This window comes from Myotis nattereri, assembly GCF_964212035.1.
Source record: "Myotis nattereri genome assembly, chromosome: 16".
Lineage (NCBI taxonomy): Eukaryota > Metazoa > Chordata > Mammalia > Chiroptera > Vespertilionidae > Myotis > Myotis nattereri.
The window spans coordinates 48,954,222-48,975,472 of record NC_138091.1 but is presented as its reverse complement, the minus strand read 5'-3'; the positions used below and the strand labels follow the sequence as shown (position 1 = coordinate 48,975,472).

The 21,251-nt window shown below is 42.1% G+C and overlaps 3 protein-coding genes across 3 annotated transcripts; all 3 read left to right on the top strand.

Moving 5' to 3' along the window:
* Window positions 1-3,212: 3,212 nt before the first annotated feature.
* On the top strand, window positions 3,213-3,509 carry LOC308532417 (keratin-associated protein 3-3; the record flags this gene model as incomplete). Its single annotated transcript, XM_081109866.1, has 1 exon — window positions 3,213-3,509. One exon carries the CDS (start codon window positions 3,213-3,215, stop codon window positions 3,507-3,509), a length of 297 nt encoding a protein of 98 aa, XP_080965992.1.
* A 3,700-nt stretch (window positions 3,510-7,209) lies between these two features.
* KRT40 (keratin 40) lies at window positions 7,210-11,981 on the top strand (the record flags this gene model as incomplete). The annotated part of the gene is made up of 6 exons (XM_081108972.1): window positions 7,210-7,656; window positions 8,340-8,422; window positions 8,677-8,833; window positions 9,653-10,018; window positions 11,135-11,355; window positions 11,882-11,981. The coding sequence occupies 6 exons, from the start codon at window positions 7,210-7,212 to the stop codon at window positions 11,979-11,981; spliced, it is 1,374 nt and encodes a 457-aa protein (XP_080965098.1).
* Window positions 11,982-15,245: 3,264 nt separating this feature from the next.
* Window positions 15,246-20,973, top strand: KRT39 (keratin 39; the record flags this gene model as incomplete). The annotated part of the gene is made up of 7 exons (XM_081109833.1): window positions 15,246-15,686; window positions 16,517-16,599; window positions 17,267-17,423; window positions 18,069-18,230; window positions 18,341-18,466; window positions 19,859-20,079; window positions 20,727-20,973. The coding sequence occupies 7 exons, from the start codon at window positions 15,246-15,248 to the stop codon at window positions 20,971-20,973; spliced, it is 1,437 nt and encodes a 478-aa protein (XP_080965959.1).
* Between the last annotated feature and the right edge of the window lie 278 nt (window positions 20,974-21,251).

Sequence of the window (21,251 nt, the reverse complement as noted above, 5' to 3'; positions counted from 1 at the left end):
CCAGCCCTACACCAGACTCCCCAGAACAGGGAAGGAGGAGGAAGAGAAGAGGGGAGAGGGGGAAAGAGATGGAGAGGAGAAAGAGGAGGAGGAGGAGGAAGAGGAGGAGGAGGAGGAGGAGGAGGAGGAGGAGGAGGAGGAGGAGGAGGAGGCAATAAATACATATCTATCAACAATTCTTTAAATGCAAATTGATTAAATGCTCCAATCAAAAGACATAGAGTGGCTGAATGGATAAGAACACAAGATCCACACATATGCTAGCATGTCTACAAGAAACTCACTTCAGACAGAAAGACACACAGACTGGAAGTAAAGGGATGGAAAAAAATATTTCATGAAAAGGGGGGAAAAAAAGCATGGGTAGCAATACTTATACCAGACAAAGTAGACTTTAAAACAAAGGCTATAACAAGAGACAAAGAAGGACCCAGCAATTCCCTTCTGGGTATTTATCTGGATAAACCCAAAAACTAATTCAAAAAGACATATGCATCCATATGTGCATTACACCATTATTTACAATAGCCAAGATATGGAAGCAACCTAAGTAGCCAAAAATAAATGCATAGATAAAGAAGTGGCACATATTTACAACGGAATATTGCGAGGCTACGAGAAAGAATGAAATCTTGCCATTTGTGACAACATGGGTGGACCTAGAGGGTATTGTGCTGAGTGAGATAAGTCAGACAGAGAAAGACAAACACCGTGATTTCATTCATGTGCCAATCAAAATAACAAAATAAATGAACAAAACAAAAACAGACTCACGGATACAGAAAACAACTTGACAGTTGTCAGGGGAGAGGATTTTGGGTGACTGGGTGAAAAAGGTGAAGGAATTAAGAAGCACAAATTGGTAGTTACAAAATGGTCATGAGGATGTATAGTATATAGTCAGTAATATTGTAATAACTAGGTATGGTGCCAGATGGGCACTAGATTTATTGATGATTTTGTAAGTTATATAAATGTCTCATTACTCGGTTGTACACCTGAAACTAATATAATATTGTACATCAACTATAATTGAAAAAATTTAAAAATATTTTAAAAAGTGAAAAATTAAATGTCCCCAGTGTGCCTGTCAGTCTCTCCAGAGAATTTCTCAGAGGATCCCACAGCGTGTTAGTAGCACATCTTTCAATGAACAGAACTTAGAAGCCACGAGGTAGATGGGACACAACCCAGGACACACGTCAACAAGGGATTTAGTCCACTGACTCACTCCTGTGGCCAGGATTTCTTGAGTGCCTCCCCTGTGCTAGGAACCCTATCCATGCTAGAAGTATAAAGATAAAAGAAATGTGATTACCTAAGGTGCCCTCAAGTTTCTCTCAAATCTGAGGAAGGTATTATAAACATGATTTACGTGCTCTATATATGCTGAGTGAATATAATTATAAAGCTGTGTGATTTCTGCTGTGAGCAGCAAGCATGCAAACATGCACACAGAGTAACTAAGGCCCAGATTTGGTGATTCAGTATCAGGGTGAGGGACGGTTATGGAAAGCTCCGAGGTATCCAGGCTTGAGCATTACAAGATGACAAGGCAGACGGGTGGGGAGCAGTTGTTCCAGACAGGACAGCAGCTTAGTAACTCATGGATGTATTGACCACGGGGAGAAGAGGATGAGGCGAGCAGGAGAGAAGAAATGCAAAGGCCCTGGGGTGATGGCTCCCCAGAGGAAGGGGTCTAGATGAAAACCTCAAAGCAGTGAGAGATTTGAAGCAAGAGACTTAACAGTCATATTTTACTTCTGTTTCTTTTTTATTGTCAATCTTTCATTTTTGCCTTCACTGTCACAGACGCCCCTATTGCTTGTAGAATGGCATACTTAAAACTGGGCACGTTCCAGGGTGTGTGTGTGTGTGTGTGTGTGTGTGTGTGTGTGTAGATTTTTAGCTTCGAAAATCTACCATCTAATCAGGAGTCATCATGGTTTTCCCACATTTGCTTAAAGGAAAAAAAGATGCCCTTTGTTTCTAAAAATAAAGTATGTTTAGTATCTCTGACACATACTGTACACTTCATTTTAAACCACATAAAAGTAGCTCAATCCTTATAGGTCCTATATTTAGTGTTTAACAAGTCAGTCACCAGACCACCTAAGGCAAATTACCTCACTTCTCTTTAACTCACTACCCTAATGTGGAAACAGAGGAAAGTAATTCTCAGGTCTCTTGACCACTGCAGAGAAAATAAATTTTAATAAACTATTGCAAGTTTTTTCAATAAAAGAGATGGATTACTATACACTTATTTTACAACTATTTCTAATGTGTATCCTTAAGTTAATACTTTCCACAGAACAGTAACAATTCCTTTATCCTTACAATTTTGACTCAAAGCCACACTGTATTCTAAATAAGAGATTGATATCTTTCTACCATGAAATTCTAGTTGTGGAAGTCTGCAAGCCCCTTTGTAATGTTTTTCTTAAAATTTTCGAAATAATTTCCTTCTGCTTATTGTTTTTCTGCTCTTAGAATCTAGTCTTCTTTTGTTGTATCAAAATGTATAACAACAATAATTTATAATAATATGTGTGTGATAGACCTTCTATCAGACTCTAAGTTCCATGAGAACAAGGATGGTGTCTATTTTTTTAATTGATTTCAGAGAGGAAGGACCTCGGGAGAGAGAGAGAAAAACATCAATGATGAGAAAGAATCATTGATCGACTGCCTCCCGCACGCCCTACACTGTTGGGAATGGAGCGCACAACCCGGGCATGTGCCCTGACTGGGAATCAAACCCTGATCTCCTGGTTCATAGGTCAACAAATACTTCATCAGATCAATTGATGCAGATAAAGGTGAGGAGAATAAAAACTGACCAGCACTAGACTACAGGGGTACTATGATGCAATATTCCCCAGCAGGGCTGTGTTGGACTTATAATAGCAGAAGGCTTTGGTGATACCTATTAAAGCTTCTGTTCCCGTGACAAACAGCAAGAGTAATCAGCTCAGAATTAGCCAGGAACTCACATAAAGGTTAATTAGAATAGAAACTATTTACAAGCATCTACATGTCAAAGGATAATGGACACATTAACATAAACAAGAACCAGGAAAGAAGCCTTCTGGTTAGACAACACCCATTGGGGAGGGTATATAAGAACCCCAGAGCAAGGAGATCTTCGTGTCTCAGAAACCTCATTTGTCTTGAAACCAAACCAATAAAAATCACAGAGTCCCACCGCCATGGCTTGCTGTGCTCCCTGCTGCTGCAGCGTCCCCACCGGCCCCGCCACCACCATCTGCTCCTCGGACAAATGCTGCCGCTGCGGAGTCTGCCTGCCCAGCACCTGCCCACACACCACTTGGTTACTGGGGCCCACCTGCTGTGACAACTGCCCCCCACCCTGCCACATTCCTCAGCCCTGTGTGCCCACCTGTTTCCTGCTCAACTCCTGCCAGCCCACCCCGTGTCTGGAGACCATCAACCTCACCACCTGCACTCAGCCCTGCTGTGAGCCCTGCCTCCCAAGCTGCTGTTGATGGGGGCTGCTTCCCTCAGTGCCTGGCGTGAAAGAGTCTACCCAGAAGCTTTATTGTTCACCCGTCTCAGCATCTGCAACTAATTGACTTTGCTTTCGAAGTTGGAACAAGGATGACACGATTACTGACACACCACCACCACCACCCTGCAAAAAAAGAAAAAGAAAAAAAAAGAAGAAACCAAGAGGCTTTCAATGCCATGTAGGGATATCAGTAATCAAGGACAATTGGAGCAGGTAGATGCCTAGGAATTTACCAAAGTTGTTCAATTCCTTCATAGCAAAGCATATCTTTCTTTGGGTGTTTGGGAATTCTGTTTTCAGTCTTGGATGGCATCTTCCTAGAAATTGAGCAGCTTCTTCATGAACCTTCTAATAAATTTTACGTCTCTGGCATAGCACAAATGTTTACAATTGCTTTGTTTTCTATTAACTCATCAAATGTATTTATTAACTAAAAAATTTGGCATTTTAACCAGTTAACTGCCACGATATTTTGAATGTGATTAAAAAAGGTCTGACGCTTGTGTCTATAGACGCTTATGGCATACAAATGGTTAAGAAAAACTGAGAACGTCTACAAGACTGAAAATGGTGACAGTACAAATATTTCGTGCTTGTAAAAAAACTAAATGTTCTTGCGTAAGAGATGGTTTATTATACTGGCATACATGAAAGTAGAATTTCTCTAACTTGTCCATTCAAAAAATGGTTTAAGATAGGTTGGGAAATACTGAACATAATCTGAAGATCAAATATGATCCTATATAATAAAAGGCTTATATGCAAATCAACCAAACAGCAGAACAACTGGTCTCTATGATGTGCAATGAACACCACGGGGCAGATGCTCAACATAGGAGCTACCCCCTGGTGGTCAGTGCACTCCCACACGGGGAGCGCCACTCAGCCAGAAGCCAGGCTCACAGCTGGTGAGTGCAGTGGCAGTGGCGGGAGCCTCTCATGTCTCTGCATTAGCGCTAAGGATGTCTGACTGAAGGCTTAGGCCTGCTTCCCCACGGGGAAGCAGGCCTAAGCCGGCAGTTGGACATTTCCCGAGGGCTCCTGGACTGCAAGAGGGTGCAGGCCAGGCCGAGGGCTCCCCCCCACACACACCGAGTGCATGATTTTCATGCACCAGGCCTCTAGTATAACATACTAACTCATCAAGGTGACCTGATCTATTTATGCAAAAAATTAATAATATAATATCATTATATAATTTCTAATATTTGAATATTTACTGAATGTTCTGCATTTTATTGTCCTTGCTTAAAATGAGCTGACAGTCTGGCAGATTAGGTATATACATACAGAATACCCACTCATTCCTTCAGACAATTAACCATTATTTATTGAATGCCAGGCATTGAATTAAAATAAGAAAATACAAGTGATTTACCACTTTAGTAAAGTGCTGTGCTACTATAAAATTGAGAACAATTAAAAAATTAAGATTGCTGCCATGGTGATGAGGAAGAGACACAGTCAAAGACAAATTGACTGGAGTTAGGGGTCAAAAGGGTATGGAAGAAAAGAGGGCATCAAAGGCAAACTAGGCAGTGAGGTTATGTCACCAACTGAACAAAGAGCTGGAGAGAAGGGAGCACAGAAAGAGGAGAAATTTTAAAAAATAATTGGTGTTCTGCTGCAGACATGTCCGGTTTGAGGCACAAGTGGCACATCTAAATAGAGTTTAGGCAGCTGGAATTTTCACAATGGTGCAAGGAAAGGAAGAGGTATGAAAAAGGATGCAGAAGTCTGTGCAAAAGTTTTTAATCAAGTAGTTGCAGGGGGCTGGGTTGCATGGACACAGGGTGAAATTCCATAAGGCTAGCAAAGAGTGCCTGCTGGGGGATAAAGAGTTCAATGAAGATACAGAAGTCATTCAACACTAACTGAATGTGCCAGCCCATTCAGAGTACCTCAGGCATTCATTCAATGTTCCAGAAAGATACACCATAGGAGTAAGGATCACAACCTTGAGTAAGGAACACACAAAAGTATACCTGCCCTAGAAAAATCTAAAAAAGCCAAACCTGAGAGGATCAAGAGGAACTTCTAGTGACTTAACTTCCTATCAGAATAAGACTCAAAACTTTGCAATATAATCAAGACTTCCTAAAATATATCATCCAGAATGTACAGCATGTAATTAAAAATTGTCAGCCATGTGAAAAAGCCGGAAAATGTCTTCCACGATTCAGAGAAAAAGCAGTCAATAAAAACAGGTCCCTAGATACACAGATGTCAGAATTAGCAGACAAGAATGTTTAAACATGCCTGGCTGGCGTGGCTTGGGGGTTGAGCTTTTACCTATGTACCAGGAGGAAACAACCAAAGTGTCCCTCAATAGACGACTGAGTAGAGAAAATGTGGTACAAACATACAGTGGAATACTACTCAGCCATCAGAAAAGATGAAATACTGCCATTTGTGACAACATGGATGGATCTTGAGAATATCATACTAAGTGAAATAAGTCAGCCAGAAACATCAAGAACCATATGATTCCACTCAAATGTGTGATATAAAAATTGAAAGCAACAAATAAACAAATAAGAAAAACAAACAACCAAAAACAACCAAGAAAACCAGACAACAATATGATGGTTTGGGAGAAGTAGTAAAAGGTAAAGGAGGTCAAATATATGGTGAAGGAAGAAGATTTTTTGAGTAGTGGGCACACAAGGAAATATACAGATGATGTATCATAGAATTGTACACTTGAAATCCATATAACTTTATTAATCAATGTCACCCAATAATTTTTTAAATGAATGAATGACACTTCCATATCTCCGAAGAAAAGCCTCCCATAGCTTGATTGACCCTACTCTGAAGTGTAATCACTGGGGATTTCCAAGAGTCTAAAAGATTGAAACTTAGAATTTATATTTCACTCTTATTAGGAATTCAGGGGGAAAAAATAGTATCCTTGATCTAAAACAGAGGCATAGGAAATGTGGAGAAGGCATGTTTCAGGACATTAAAAATCACAGCCCAGGTCTTGATAACCAACAAAAGGTCTGCTGTTTCATTTATATTCTGGCCTGGAGGGCATAAATTATGCCCATCAGTCATGTAAAGTGATTTTTCAATTTGCACACAGACAGATGTCATTTACACACAGAGAGACACACAATTTAAAGCAGTACATGACTCCCTCTTCTACCATGTGAGCACAAAGGTTTTGCAAATATTGATAGTCACACAGAACATGTTTATGGTGGTGGCACAAACAATATAAATGGTATTTCAATGTGTTGTCATCTTAACTTTAAAAGGAGACATGAACAATTTTCAATGCACAGCATCAAAATCTGTGGAAGTACGATTTTCCTTATTTGTGATCACCTGTATTGGCCAAATATTCTCTTTCTTTCCTTATTCTGCCAAAAGGACGATGCTTCTTATGAAGATTTTCTAAAGTATTTTATCCGACTAGCACATGGAAATGGTGTCCTTATTTAGTAACCTGAAGTTATGCCTCTTTTATGAGGTATAAAACTCCTTCTGAACAAATAAACAACACTAATGAATGTTCGCATGAAACCTGGTACCAGCAGTGATAAAGAAAACATCCCGTGCATCCTGTAAATACCCATTTGGGGGCTATATAAAAGTCCCAGGAGGGAAGGAGTCTTTTGGAGTCGGGCAACTTGAGTTTTGCTGCTGATCTTTGTTCCTCGCTTCTTAGGATGACTTCCGACAGCTCCCCCACATCCTGCTCTTCTGAGCCCCATGCCGGGGTTTCAGATGGTGCAACTGCTTCAACCTGTTCCACGGAAACCACTGGTCTCCCCAATACCTGTGCTACATCCAGATGCCAGACTCCTGGCTTCCTGTCCACGTCTCGCTTGCCAACCACTTGCTTCGTGCCATGCTACCTCGCTGGGAGTTGTAACCTTCCCTGCGTGCTGGGGAACTGTGCTTGGTGCGAGGACGGGGTGTTCAACAGCAATGAGAAGGAGACCATGCAGTTCCTGAATGACAGACTCGCCAACTACCTGGAGAGGGTGCATGGCCTGGAGGAGATGAATGCCGAGCTGGAATGCAGGATCCGAGAACAGTGTGGAGGGGACATCCCATTGGTGTGCCCCGATTATCAGTGTTACTTCGACACCATTGAAGATCTCCAACGAAAGGTCTGGTGTCTTCTTGTCCTAATGCTCCACTTTGCCAATCTGTGATCAGCTCTCTCTTTACACTAGAAGAGGCTCTAGAAGGAAACCGGGGTAAAGGGACTTCCAGGTGGCGCTGTGATGCAGAGGAAAGGGCACTGGATTGAAAGTCGGGACACAGCTTACCCCAGGGCTGCCACTAATTACTGAGTGACCACAATAAACTCACGTACCTCTAGACTTTATCATCTACAGAATGAGGAAAAATTGTGCTATATGTAAAATTACTTCTGTAGGTAACACTGTATACCCGTATTATTTTTAACATAGAATTGAAATGTCATATTTTAAATCATATTATTTCACCTGGTAATAATTTTCTTACTGATGATTTTTTATTATCATATATGGGGATATAGTCATAATATAAACGACTTATGGAGAAAAGTGTAACTGAGTTCAGCTGCCAAGGAATATTGCAAATGTCTTGGGTCATTACAAAACTAAGCCTTTTTTCTCTGTTTTGTTTGCAAATTGGCACTCCTTTTTTCTTCATGCAGTGACAAGGTCAATGAGAAAAGCAGGCTAAAAGCTATGTTATACTTTCTTACAAAGACTTTTAAAAGGTAAATCATGGTATAGCTGTTAAATGTATAGATATTTATGTTTGTTTCAAAGAACCACTTATTACTTAACTTACCTTCCAGATTTTGTGCACGAAGGCAGAGAATTCTAGACTCACTATACAGCTTGACAACTGCAAACTGGCGGCCAATGACTTTAGGTCAAAGTAAGTTTAATTTAAATTTGAATATAATTTATGGTCTCTCTCTTTCACACACACACACACATATCACATATGTTTATATAATATTTTTTAAGCTAAGAATGTTCGCAAAGCTCAAATTTATCATTATTTGGGATGTAAAAGAAATTACAGCTCCTGGCTTCCTTGAGTCCACCTGTCATTCGTATGTATGCCCTAGCACTCGGCACAGTGTCTAGGAAAGTAGGCATTGGCTGGTTCTTTGTTTCTGGTGAAAGGTACGAGTCGGAGCTGTCTCTTCGCCAGCTGGTAGAGACGGACATTGGTGGCCTACGGGGGATCCTGGACGAGCTGACCCTGTGCAAAGCCGATCTGGAGGCCCAGGTGGAGTCGCTGAAGGAGGATCTCCTTTGCCTTAAGAAACACCATGAAGAGGTGAGGCAAGTGGCAAAGTCACTGAAAGAATGTAAGTGTGACAAACTAAACTGACCAAGTCCACGTGTGTCTATCAGCTGAACTTGGGTAAATGTTGCTAAAGCTGGAACAAATTTACTCAAGGCACGGTTACTGTTTGGCCTGATCATTCCTGTGCGTCTCTGAATGTAGCTGTGAAATGACCCCTGGCCAGAGCTAGATGAAGGAACCAAACTCTTCACCTGCCATTGCTTTTGTGGAGAAGGTAACTCCACAAATGGCTGTCCTTAGAGGCTTTATACCTCGCCTAACTCTAATCCGTAAGGTATGAAAACCAGGCTGATAAACAAAGTGTGTGAAGGCCATTTCAAAAAGGGGATAAAAACTCATGCAATATTTGAACCAATATTTTAAAAATATTCTGCATCTATCAACTTTTTAAAAATCATAAAATATAAAGTATATGATTGTCCTATATTGATGAAGCTAACAAGTGAAAAGCTAAATGGTGTAACAGAGTGCATTTTCCCCTTGAACATCTGTTGATGATAATAGCAGCTAGCATTTATTGAGATCTTCCTATATACCGAGGACTTTTACAAGTGTTTTATATACATATTAACTCATGTATCTCACAATAACTCTCTGGAACAGGTAAAATTTTATACCCATTTTGCAGATGAAGAAACTGCGCGATGGAGAGATTCAGCACGGGCAATCTGAATCTAAATCCCACACTCTCACTCACTCCTCTCCAAAACGAAATCGTGATGCCATGGATGCCGAAGTGATTTTTTCCCCACCACGCTGTGACATTCTTTACTTCATTTCCACTTTCAGGAGATCAACTTGCTCCGTGGACAGCTTGGTGACCGGCTCACTGTGGAGCTAGACAGTGCCCCCAACATCGACCTCAACGGGGTCTTGAATGAGATGCGCTGTCAGTATGAAACGGTGCTCGCCAACAACCGCAGAGACGTGGAAGAATGGTTCGCTGTTCAGGTCAGCACCTGGGGCGATGAAATGACAGGCTTCCAGACTTCCGCCGACTTGCGTTCTCTAATCCTGCCTGTGTTGCAGACGGAGGAGCTGAACCAGCAGCAGCTGTCCAGTGCAGAGCAGCTGCAGGGCTGCCAGACAGAGATCCTGGAACTGAAACGAACAGCCAACGCTCTGGAAATTGAGCTCCAAGCACAGCAAAGCCTGGTGTGTAAGGGAAAGGCTGCTAGCTCTGTTTTGTCACGGACGAATCAGGTCCTAAGATACCACCCCCTCTCCCATAACGCAGAGGAGACCCACACAGTTCATGTGGCAGAAAGTCTGAATCTCCAGTGTGCAGGGATTATATTTCCTTGCCTTTCCCAAGTAGCAGCTAGAAGCAGAAGTGAAAGGTCAGCAGCTTGTACTGTCCCAGTAGGATGCCCCGACCTTCTCTCTTGGGCTTGAGCGTGATCCTGCAGCACCCTCCAGAGACACGGAGAGAGGGGAAAGGGCGGGAGCAGAACGAGACAAAGGCACTCAAACGGTCCACTGGGTTTTAACTCTCTTTTGATGAGGGCCAATTTTCCAAGCTTAAGATCGTATCTAAAACGAAGAATGGAATTCATACTCTGCATTCAACCACTATCCTAAATTTTCCCAGGATCCACACCTCAACCAGACCCTTCACTACACCCTGTTCCACCCAAGCAACAAGAATAGCATGCGTTCAAGATTACATTAGCCAGTTCCAGTCAAACACCACTGTGTGTGTCACATTAGATCCCATAGAGGATATCTTGGTGAAGCCTCACAATAACTTTATGGTGGTAAACCCCTTTCCTAATCCCATTATACAGATGAGGGAAACTGAGACTCAGATAAGTAACAAGGGGTCATGCAATTTTCTAGGAAACAAGAGTGGAAGTTGAATCCTAGTTGTTCAATCCCAGAGCCTCTTCCCTTCACCACACTCTTCCACCCCTTCCTGCCACAAGCCCATACTCAATGTTTCCTCCCAATTGCTGTTGATCCTCCTGAAGCTACACAAATACACTGCCGGTTGTGATGGTCCTAGTGGTGGCAGCAATAACTATCACAACGCCCTTAAAATTCTTTCAGGTACTGCCCTGGGTGCTTTACACATATTAATCCATTTAGTCCTCACAACCATCCTGTGATGGTACTTTGCACTGCCTACTTTTTATAGAATAAAACTGAGGCTCAGAGAAGCTAAGTAATTTTCCCCCAGCCACATAGCTAGAAAAGGGAGATCAGGGACTAGAAAACAGGCAGTCTGGCCCCGGAGAATACGCAGCCCTTGTTACATCTTCCTCTCTGCAGACAGAATCTCTGGAATGCACGGTGGCAGACACGGAGGCCCAGTACAGCACCCAGTTGGCCCAGATGCAGTGCCTGATCAACAACGTGGAGGAGCAGCTGGCCGAGATCCGCTGCGACCTGGAGCGGCAGAACCAGGAGTACCAGGTGCTGCTGGACACAAAGGCCCGGCTGGAGGGTGAGATCAGCACGTACCAGGGTCTCCTGGAGAGCGAGGACAGCAGGCAAGTTCCACACAACCATCCTCAAAATCACCCCAAGTCACAGAGAGCCTTATGTAGGAGAACCCCGTTCCCCCAAATCTGACCGAGGTCAGGCCTCCCTAATGTGTTAAAGGATCTTCTTACAAGAGAGATGAAAAGCAGCTGACGCTAGTCACATGACTATAGAAATGTTCAAAAATATCCTAAAGTTACAAAGCAGAATAAATATCATTATATAACTCTTTGTGCTGGGGGGTGGGAGGGGATCTGTCTCCCTTTGCTCCTGTCTCCCACTAAAGGGAAATCAGGAACATGCATAAGATGGCATTTGCAAAGTGAAGAAAATATTTGTTCAACTGCCGCTGCTGCGGTGAAATGGAGTGGCAATACTGGCTCCAGGAATGACAGGGTTAGGTCAAACGTTATTCTGCAGAGAGTGTCCTTCAGAACATAATCTGCAGGGCCAATTCTGGCATGATTTTTTTCTGAGTTGCCATTTTATCCAGATTTCCCTTGTGAAGCTTAGTTCCCAATGGATTTCCCACAGGCTTCCCTCTAACCCATGTTCCACGACAAGTGCGTCAAGCAACACCGGAGAGCCGTGCTCGGCGTATGTGCTCTGCGCAGTCGCAAACTGCTGTGCGTGACCACTGAGCACCCAGCCCAGCAGATGGAGGGACTGAAGCCAGCAGGGTCCTCAAACGGAAATGGGGCCCTGACAGGTTTGGCTCGGTGGATGGAGCATCGGCCTACGGACTGAAGGGTCCCGGGTTCGATTCCGGTCAAGGCATGTACCTTGGTTGCGGGCACATCCCCAGTACTGAGTGTGCAGGAGGCAGCTGATCGATGTTTCTCTCTCATTGATGTTTCTAACTCTCTGTCCCTCTCCCTTCCTCTCCGTAAAAAAAATAAATAAATAAAATATGTTTTTTTAAAAAAAAAGAAAATGGGGCTTCAAGCAGGGGCATCCAAACTGGAAACTCAAGTCAAGAAGGCTTTCATATCCTAAAATTGTCCTCTAAGCATCCTCGGTACATTTCTGCTTTATTGGTTCCTCTCCTGCGTGCTTATTTGTGATATCCTAGGAGTTTGTAAAGCTTTCTTGCTAATGTCCAAATAAAATGCATTTCATTCTTTCAGCATGGTAACTATAGCTTTGTGGCTTATTACTGTTGGTATAATAACCATTTGATGCCAAGGTAATTGTCTAAACCAGCCGTGGGCAAACTACAGCCCGCGGGCCGGATCCAGCCCGTTTGAAATGAATGAAACTTAAAAAAAAAAAAAAAAAAAAAAGACCGTACCCTTTTATGTAATGATGTTTACTTTGAATTTATATTAGTTCACACAAACACTCCATCCATGCTTTTGTTCTGGCCCTCCGGTCCAGTTTAAGAACCCATTGTGGCCCTCGAGTCAAAAAGTTTGCCCACCCCTGGTCTAAACCCATGCCAATAGTTTGATATTCCATAAACCCAAGCTGAAAATATTTTTAACTCCTCAAATGCAAACAGATTAACTAATCCATGCAAAATGTCAATATCTGCCGGGAGCCGGTCCATCCTTGCTGTTTCAAGGGACCTGGCATATATGGCATACTGTTCTTAATATGTTTGCTCACCTTCTTGGCACTATGTGTTTTAACCAAGGTCACCTCTCTGAGAAAGGTTGTTTCCCCAGGTAGGGATTTTCCCCTGAAGTTAGGGAGGGAATAAAACCCCTTAACTGCTAGGCGGGTAATCAATCACTTTAACTACGAACAATCATGCTTAAGCTACATAATCTTTACTCCCTGGAATGGAGATAAGAAATGCCCTAACCTTTGGAATAGAGATTGATAGGATTGGAATCAACTGGTATAAATACAGATGTAACAAGACAACAGCTCTATAGACCTAGACAGAACCTAGACACAGAACCTAGAGACAGAACCTAGAGACTGAACATGGCAAAAGATCCTGGACAGAAACTGGAGATAGAACCTAGCGAGAGGACATGGCAAAAGATCTTGGACAGAAACTGGCCACAGAACCTAGACACAGAACCTAGACACAGAACCTAGACACAGAACCTACACAGAACCTAGAGACAGAAGAACTTCGCTGGAGAGAACATGGCAAAAGATCCTGGACAGAAACTGGCAACAGAACCTAGACACAGAACCTAGCGAGAGAACCTGGCTGAAGAACCTAGAGACAGAACCTGGCTACAGAACCTGGCAATAGAACCAGGCAAGAGAACCCAACCATGCTGATCAACTGAACACTGCCTCCGAGTCTTTCCCTCTTCACCGACTCCATCCACACCTTTGGGGACCCCTGGACCTGCTGGGGTTGGACCCCAGCAAATATCATGGAAGATAGCTATATGTAACTCCTGAAGAGGAAATTTAGAAATAAAATATAATATATTTTATTTTTAATGATAAAAGTATTAGAGTCCTTTTTTTCAATTTGACACATGAAGGGAGAGGGGGGGATCAGTCATAATTCCATAACTTTAACATTCATTGTAAGTATTTTGGGAACTTCCAAGTTTTTTTTTTCTTATGTAGGTTTTTCCATATAATAGTGTCATCGTTATATATGCATCTACTTGTGTAACCTTTTTTTTTTCTTTCAGTAAGTCATCTAAGCATTTTCAATCCTAATAAATATGTAAGATCATTTGTGGACTATTATTTTAGTGACTTCATAAAATACCATAAGGTACATTGATCTGTTATTGGACATTAAGTATATGAATAATTATTCTTACACATATAAAAAGCAAAGGAAAGATGAAGTAGAGGGACATTTCCCCTTTCCTCTCCCTAAGTATGACTAAAAACTCTGGAAATTATATAGACAAATATAAGCAGACTCTGAAAGGTGGGAGAAGAGACCAAACCATCTAGGGCTCTTGATATCCAAGGAACAACATGGTGCTGAGTTTACTGGGCGCTTTTTTTTTGGGGGGGGGGGGGAAGGGAGGGAAGGGGAGGTGGGAGAGAGGGGAGGAGTGAGGGCTTTCTTTTTGTATCCTATATCCGGTATTGGGAACTGGAGAAATCAAGAACCGAGAAACACCAGTAGCTGCAGACAAAAAAAGAAATTTTTAGCTAATGTAATACCACAAGCAAACACTGAGCACGAAAAATGTTATCAAATGTGGGCTTTGGTAAAACCAAAAGGTAACCAGCCTCTTTTTCAGAAATTTCTTGTTAGCTATCAAAACCTATCTGGAAAGCTAAGACAGAATCCTGACAATTGCCTTTAAAAAGAGCCTTAGTTAGGACTGACAATTTAATCCATACTCACAGTAAAAATGGGAAAACAACTGAGTAGATCAAAGAAGAAAAAGAAAATAGGAAAATCGGTTGGGCAGAATAAAATAAAATACCGATTTCTAAGTTCACACCAATAATTATTAGATAATAATGGTTTCCCTTTTCTAGAGAAGAAAGGAAAAATAAATGGTCTCATTCCTGGTCAAGGTTAATGCCAGGCGGAGAGGTCAACAAGGACTTAATGAACACAATATACTCATTCCTACTTAATAATGGATGCTGTTAGGCCTGTGACGACAGTTCCTTTTGAAGAAATGATGTGAAGCTCTCAACCCAATGACAAGCAGTAGTTGCGACGGGTAATAACTTAGTAACAGCCTAAACGCACATTTTTATGAGACCAGGTAACTCTTCTCAGGCGAGTAAAAAGCAGACTAATGAGATGTTCCTATGGGATTCGACATAAGCACCAGACAGGAAAACATCCTGTCTGCTGTGACACTGCCTGGAGGAAAGGCTATATAAGCACTTCAAAGAGGAAAAAGCCACAAAGGGCTCAGAATTTAGACTCAGTCACAGTAGCTTGAGCTTTTGATGCAGGAGAACCACAGACTTTGAAATAAACCAAAGCTGGGCACACACTATGGATGCCAAGGACTGCTCAACAACTAGTTCTTCTTCAACCCCATGCCAAGGCTGCTCTAGGATTACAAATTTTAGGATCATCTCCTCCAATACCAGCTGCCAACAACTTGAAACCAACAAATGCCAACCAACTGGCCATGTTCTGAGAACTTTCCAGTCCCAGGGCTGCCAACCCACTCCTTGCTTTTGCCCTATGCCCGTCTGCTTAGGAAACAACGTCGATTGTGGCTGGTGTGGTGAAGGCATCAACAGCCATGAGAAAGAGAACATGCAAATCCTGAATGACCGCCTTGCTAACTACCTGGAAAAGGTGCGGATGCTGGAACAAGAGAACGCAGAACTGGAGTGTAAAATCCAGGAAGAGTGTAACAAAGAGCTCCCTGTCATATGTCCTGATTACCTGTCCTACTTTTCTACCATCAAGGAACTCCAGCAGAAGGTAAGATTCTTGGCAATCTGTATAATCAAGTTTTGAATTTACATTCTCCAATATCTTTATTTCCTTTTATGCTGAAAAATATTTTGTCGAATAAGAAAATGTCTTGAAGGAAATTGTCATTTTGATGCAATATTCAGAGTATAGTTTTTCATTTTCCAGAGATATACTCTGCTATTATTCTAACCAAATAACTCAGGACCAAAATGTGTTAATAACCCATTGCTGCCATTTCTTTAACAAAAATAAGAAAACAGGGATCTGAGAAAATGAATTTTGTTTTAATAAGTTCCTAACTAGTTTAATTTTTGTCCATGTTTCCCACCATCACCACTTTTTCTATCTTGTGCTCATTTCTTCATCTCCCAATTGTTTAATTTCTTCCCACACCAAACCTAGCTTTCCTATTGAGAGTAATATGCTGCTAATCTATGTGCTGGATTTATTCTGCTTCGTTAGTTTAACAAATATTTACTGAGCATAACAACAAGGCACCAGACATTATTCTAGGCTTAGGATACATACTGGTGAACTAAAATGTCCCTGCCCATATGGAGTTTACATTCTGGTGGCTCATGTATGTTACACAAATTTAAGGTAGATTTCGTATTTTAATAAAACATCTACACAAATTTTTATTAAAGTAATTTTGCTTAATTTTTAGGGAAATAACAGAAACTTTGATTTTCCAAAGTTGCCCAGGCTGCCTAAGCATAGCTAGGAAAAGCCTAACTGGCCTTCCCCTGTTAACTGAAATACACACCAGCCCCTTGGTTTTTAAGGAAGGGATCTTGGTGTTTGCCTCATTTGTGTGTACAACTTCTTAATTCTAGATCTTGTGCACCAAGGCTGAGAATTCCAGACTGGTCTCACAAATTGACAACACCAAACTGGCTGCTGATGACTTGAGAGCCAAGTAAGCCCACCCAGCACTGTCGTTCCTGACAGAATTCACCCCGCGTCTGGTGCTAATTCCCTCAGTAAGATTATACATAAGTCTACCAACCCTCCTGCCCGTACCATGAAGGCACTAGCCCAGAAGAGACCTTCACATTCAGTGAAGCGTTAAGATTAATAACCACTCATATGTATACAGTGCTTGTATTTTCTAACATATAAACCCACCTGATTGCCTTCCCAATCGTTCAGTAAAATAAGTAGGGCAAATATGCTGTTACACTGTTTAAAGTGAGAAAACTGTGATTTAATGGGGTTCAGTTACTTATGCAAAGGCATACAACTAGTAGTACAAGACAGAGCCAAATCTTGGATGCAAATTCTCTTAAATCCTAATCCAACACCCTGCACTTGCACTGCATCACTTCTAGGGGCAGGGAGAGGAGGATAAATGCCCTCATCTCAGAGAAAAGCAATGCAGCATCATTCTGGCAGACTAATCTAGGAATAATAACTCAGTGGTGATGTTTATCTAATGATCTCACCTCTAAAGAGAAGAAAACCCACATGAGAAATGCAGGAAATGAGAGGCCCACAAGGAAGTGCCACAAGGCAGTCAGTTCTGCTTTGCTTGGTTAACACCACCTACAATTTAATGTCTTTCACTTCATGTCTCATTTTGAAAGGTATGAAGCTGAGGTGTCCCTGCGCCAGCTAGTGGAGGCAGATGCCAATGGCCTACAGCGGATCCTGAATGCACTGACCCTGGGCAAAGCTGACCTGGAGGCACAAGTCCAGTCTCTGAAGGAGGAGCTCCTTTGCCTCAAAAGCGACCATGAGAAGGTTAGAGAAAGCCCCAGCTAAGCCTCTAAAAATAGCATCCGATCCCTTTGAGTTCAACTTGACGAAGGGTGTCCTCTCTAGATAGTCTTCTGTTTTTTAGCCATGATCATAACTATTACTATTACCATTGGTTCAATGTATTTCACATCAGTTGCCTATAATACAATATCTGAAGCCTCCATTTTCCTCTCCAGCTTTTCTAGGAGAAGGAAATAAATCAATTTTATTGTCCTCACAGGTTTCCCCTATTTTAGTAGACATCCCTACACAGATTCAGGCACTACTGGTATAAGTCAATATTGGCATAAACCCATATTGGCATTATAGAGACTATGGCTTCTCATTAAAGTCCACCTCTGTGCTGCTTCACCCCCTTATCCATCCCTGGAAATGATCTAAATTCTTTAAACCCCTGATCTTGCCAGTCAATTCCTTTTAATGTTGCACTTATTTGAACACATAGTCACATCTGAAATAGGCTTAAGTCATTTTATAGCATCGCAAAAGCATCTATGAATCATGTATTCCTTTATTGTGGGCTATAGTTCAGACGTGACTAAGCTACATTATTGCTGTTAGACTGAAACAAGAAGGCAAGGAGGTCATCGTTCACCAAGTGACTTCACACTCTCTTTCTTTCCATAGGAAACCAATTCCTTACAGAGCCAGCTTGGGGACCGACTCAACATTGAAGTGACTGCTGCCCCCTCTGTTGACCTAAATCGGGTTCTACAAGAAATGAGATGTCAATATGAGTCTGTCATGGAGACAAACCGCAGAGATGTGGAACAGTGGTTCAACACGCAGGTGGGGAGGATAGGAAAGTCAAAACCAGTGATCAGACATTGCCCTTCCAGGGGCCTTTTACAAACTTATGTTCTCCATCATAATATCCATGGTCCTTGACTATGTTTCAGATGGAGGAGCTGAACCAGCAGGTGGAGACCAGCTCTCAACAGCAGCAGTGCTGCCAGAAGGAGATCATCGAGCTGAGACGAACCATGAATGCTCTGGAGGTGGAGCGGCAGGCCCAGCACCGAATGGTACCCAACAAACTGACCAAGCCTAGCGCCATATATGGCAATAGCTCCTGACTCGTGTGCTGCAATGTTTCCCAAACTGCGTCCCTCAGAACAATAGTCCCTCTGTTTGTTAAAGGGTCTATGGCCAAAAAAAGGACTCTATGGTCAAGTAAGCCTGGGAAATGCTGCATTAAACAAAGGTTAAACAGGCGGCCTTCCCGCAGGCCTTTGATAAGCTGGTATGTACCATGAATCTCCGAGAAGGGGAAATATGGCACTCAGCATTCCAGAACTTACTTGACTGTGGACTCCTTTTTCAAAGAATTCTAATGGCAATAGTGATCCCTGAATGCACTTTGGGCAACACTAGAAGAGAATGTTATTTTATGCAAAGCATTTTTACAAACTATCAAAATTTATAAAATAGTCTTCTGAGGGAGGTGAGATAATTATTAAGCCAATTTGACAGGTAAGAGCTAAGGTGATTTTCCCAAGCCAAATCCAATGTAAGTTTCATCTCACCAATTTTATAGGTGGAGGAGACACTACGATCCTAAGGCATTAAGTCACGAAAGAATTAAGAGTCTGAGCCAGAACTCAGGATCCCAAGTTAGAATTGATTCCACCACCTACTAACTCTCTGAAGCAGGGAATACTGAAAAGCTCTGAGAGCAAGGGTATTAGGAAGACCTTCCCCAAAGCTGCTTTTGTCACCAGCTAGTCATGTGTCTGGGGGCTGCTTATTTAACCTCTTGAAGCTCAATTTCCTCATCTATAAAAATGGGGATAATCATACAAACACTAGGTTATTAAAATATAAAATGCCATTATCCATGAAACTTAAAGAATGATAGAGCAGGAAAGGACTTTAATCATCAAAGTTTCAACTCTCATACGTTATATATAAAAAACTGATTCAATGATCGACTTACAAACTATCAAAATTTATGAAATAGTTTTCTGAGGGAGGTGGCTAAACCTGCTCACTTCCTTTTTAAGGTACAAACACTCTTGAGGTACCATAGTAATGGATTTTTAATTCCTAGGTGTGAAATAAGTTGGAGTACTTTTTTCTCATAGGTAGGAAAGTGTGGTAGGAGATTGTCAAGTGATTAAGAAAGAGAAAGATAAGTAGCACTTAAAAGGAGGCCAAAAAAAAAGAAAGAAAGAAAGAAAAAGAAAGAACGAAAGAAAGAAAGAAAGAAAGAAAGAAAGAAAGAAAGAAAGAAAGAAAGATGCAAGCTTTAGCATAGTTGATAATTTTGGTTTTGGGTTTAGTTGGTACGATGATAAGAGGGCTTGAAGATTCATTAGCATCTGTCACAAAGAAACCACTGTTGAGAATGATACAGATCACAAAGATCTGGGCTTAAAGGAGTCATCATTCTAAATCCTGCTTTCCTCCTGCGGCAGAGAGACTCCCAGGAGTGCCTGCTGGCGGAGACGGAGGCCCGCTACACAGCCCTGCTGGCCCAGATGCAGTGTCTGATCGATAACCTCGAGGCTCAGCTGGCGGAGATCCGATGTGCCCTGGAGAGGCAGAACCAAGAATACGAGATTCTGCTGGACGTCAAGTCCCAGCTGGAGTGTGAGATTGCCACCTACCGCAGCCTGCTGGAGAGCTCAGACAGCAAGTGCGTAACGTAACAACATCTTTATGAAAAAGACACTCGCGACATGTATGTATGTATGTATGTATGTATGTATGTATGTACTACCACTGGCAACAGGGCAACAGTGCTTTGATCTGACCAGTGATGGGGAGCTTTGGATCAAAGGGTCCATACACTCTCTTAGGCTGTGCCCTTTGGACATCCACATAGTAACCTAGTCGAGCTGAGCTCAGTTTTTTGAGGAGTTGGTGCTTCTGGTTACTTCCTTATAGGTTTTTAACTTCTTAGACTTTTAAAAATTACTAGGGGGAAAAATGGTTTCTTTAAAGATGAGAACATTCCTGGTGACTTACAGATTTTCCCCACTGAGATGAACATCTGAATTTCATGAGATTGAACAGTACAACCCTGCTCCCTTTGGAGGAAGCTGCTTAGGCTGAAACCCTTATCCCCCTCCAGCCACTTACCCTCGATGCCAACAGCATCATGTCTATATGCACTCTTCAGCATACTTTTATAGAAGCTGTAATGTTTTTAAATTATAAGAAATTATGTAATGTTTTTAAATTGTTTTGAGTGACACGTGTTGAAAAATTAACCACCGCCATTTTTCTCCAGAGCCAGTGTTGCCTTCCCTCAATCACAGGTACAATTCTGTTTTTGTCTAGGCTTTCCTGCAACCCGTGTGCCACTATATGTGAGCCTTCAGTCTGCACAGCCATGGAATGCACAGCCCCAGTTTACACATCATCTTCAGCTCTCCATGGGATACCTGAGCCCAGCTGCACCTACAGAGACCTACCCCGACTACTGGCTAAAATCTTGACCATCACCAAGGAGATTAAGGATGGGAAAGTCATTTCTTCGCATGAGCATGTGCAGCCTTGCTTCATCATCAGAGCTGCCAAAGTCTAACATCCCAAGGTGATGAAAGTGGCCCTCATTCATGAAAGAGAGGCCAATTCTTGCGCCTGCCAGAAAGGTTTAAGAATTCCCCAGTCCCCTCAGGTACTTAGTTTCTTTCTACTACAGTGGGTCCCCATTGACATTCTGCTCCTGTCCCAACTCTCTGCGGCCAACGTGATAAAAACTGACATTCTCTGGAAGCACATTTCACATTAATCTGAGGAACAAGCACTGATTTGTAAGTGCCCAGGAAGGTGACCTACATTACAGCCCACAAGTGATGGGCA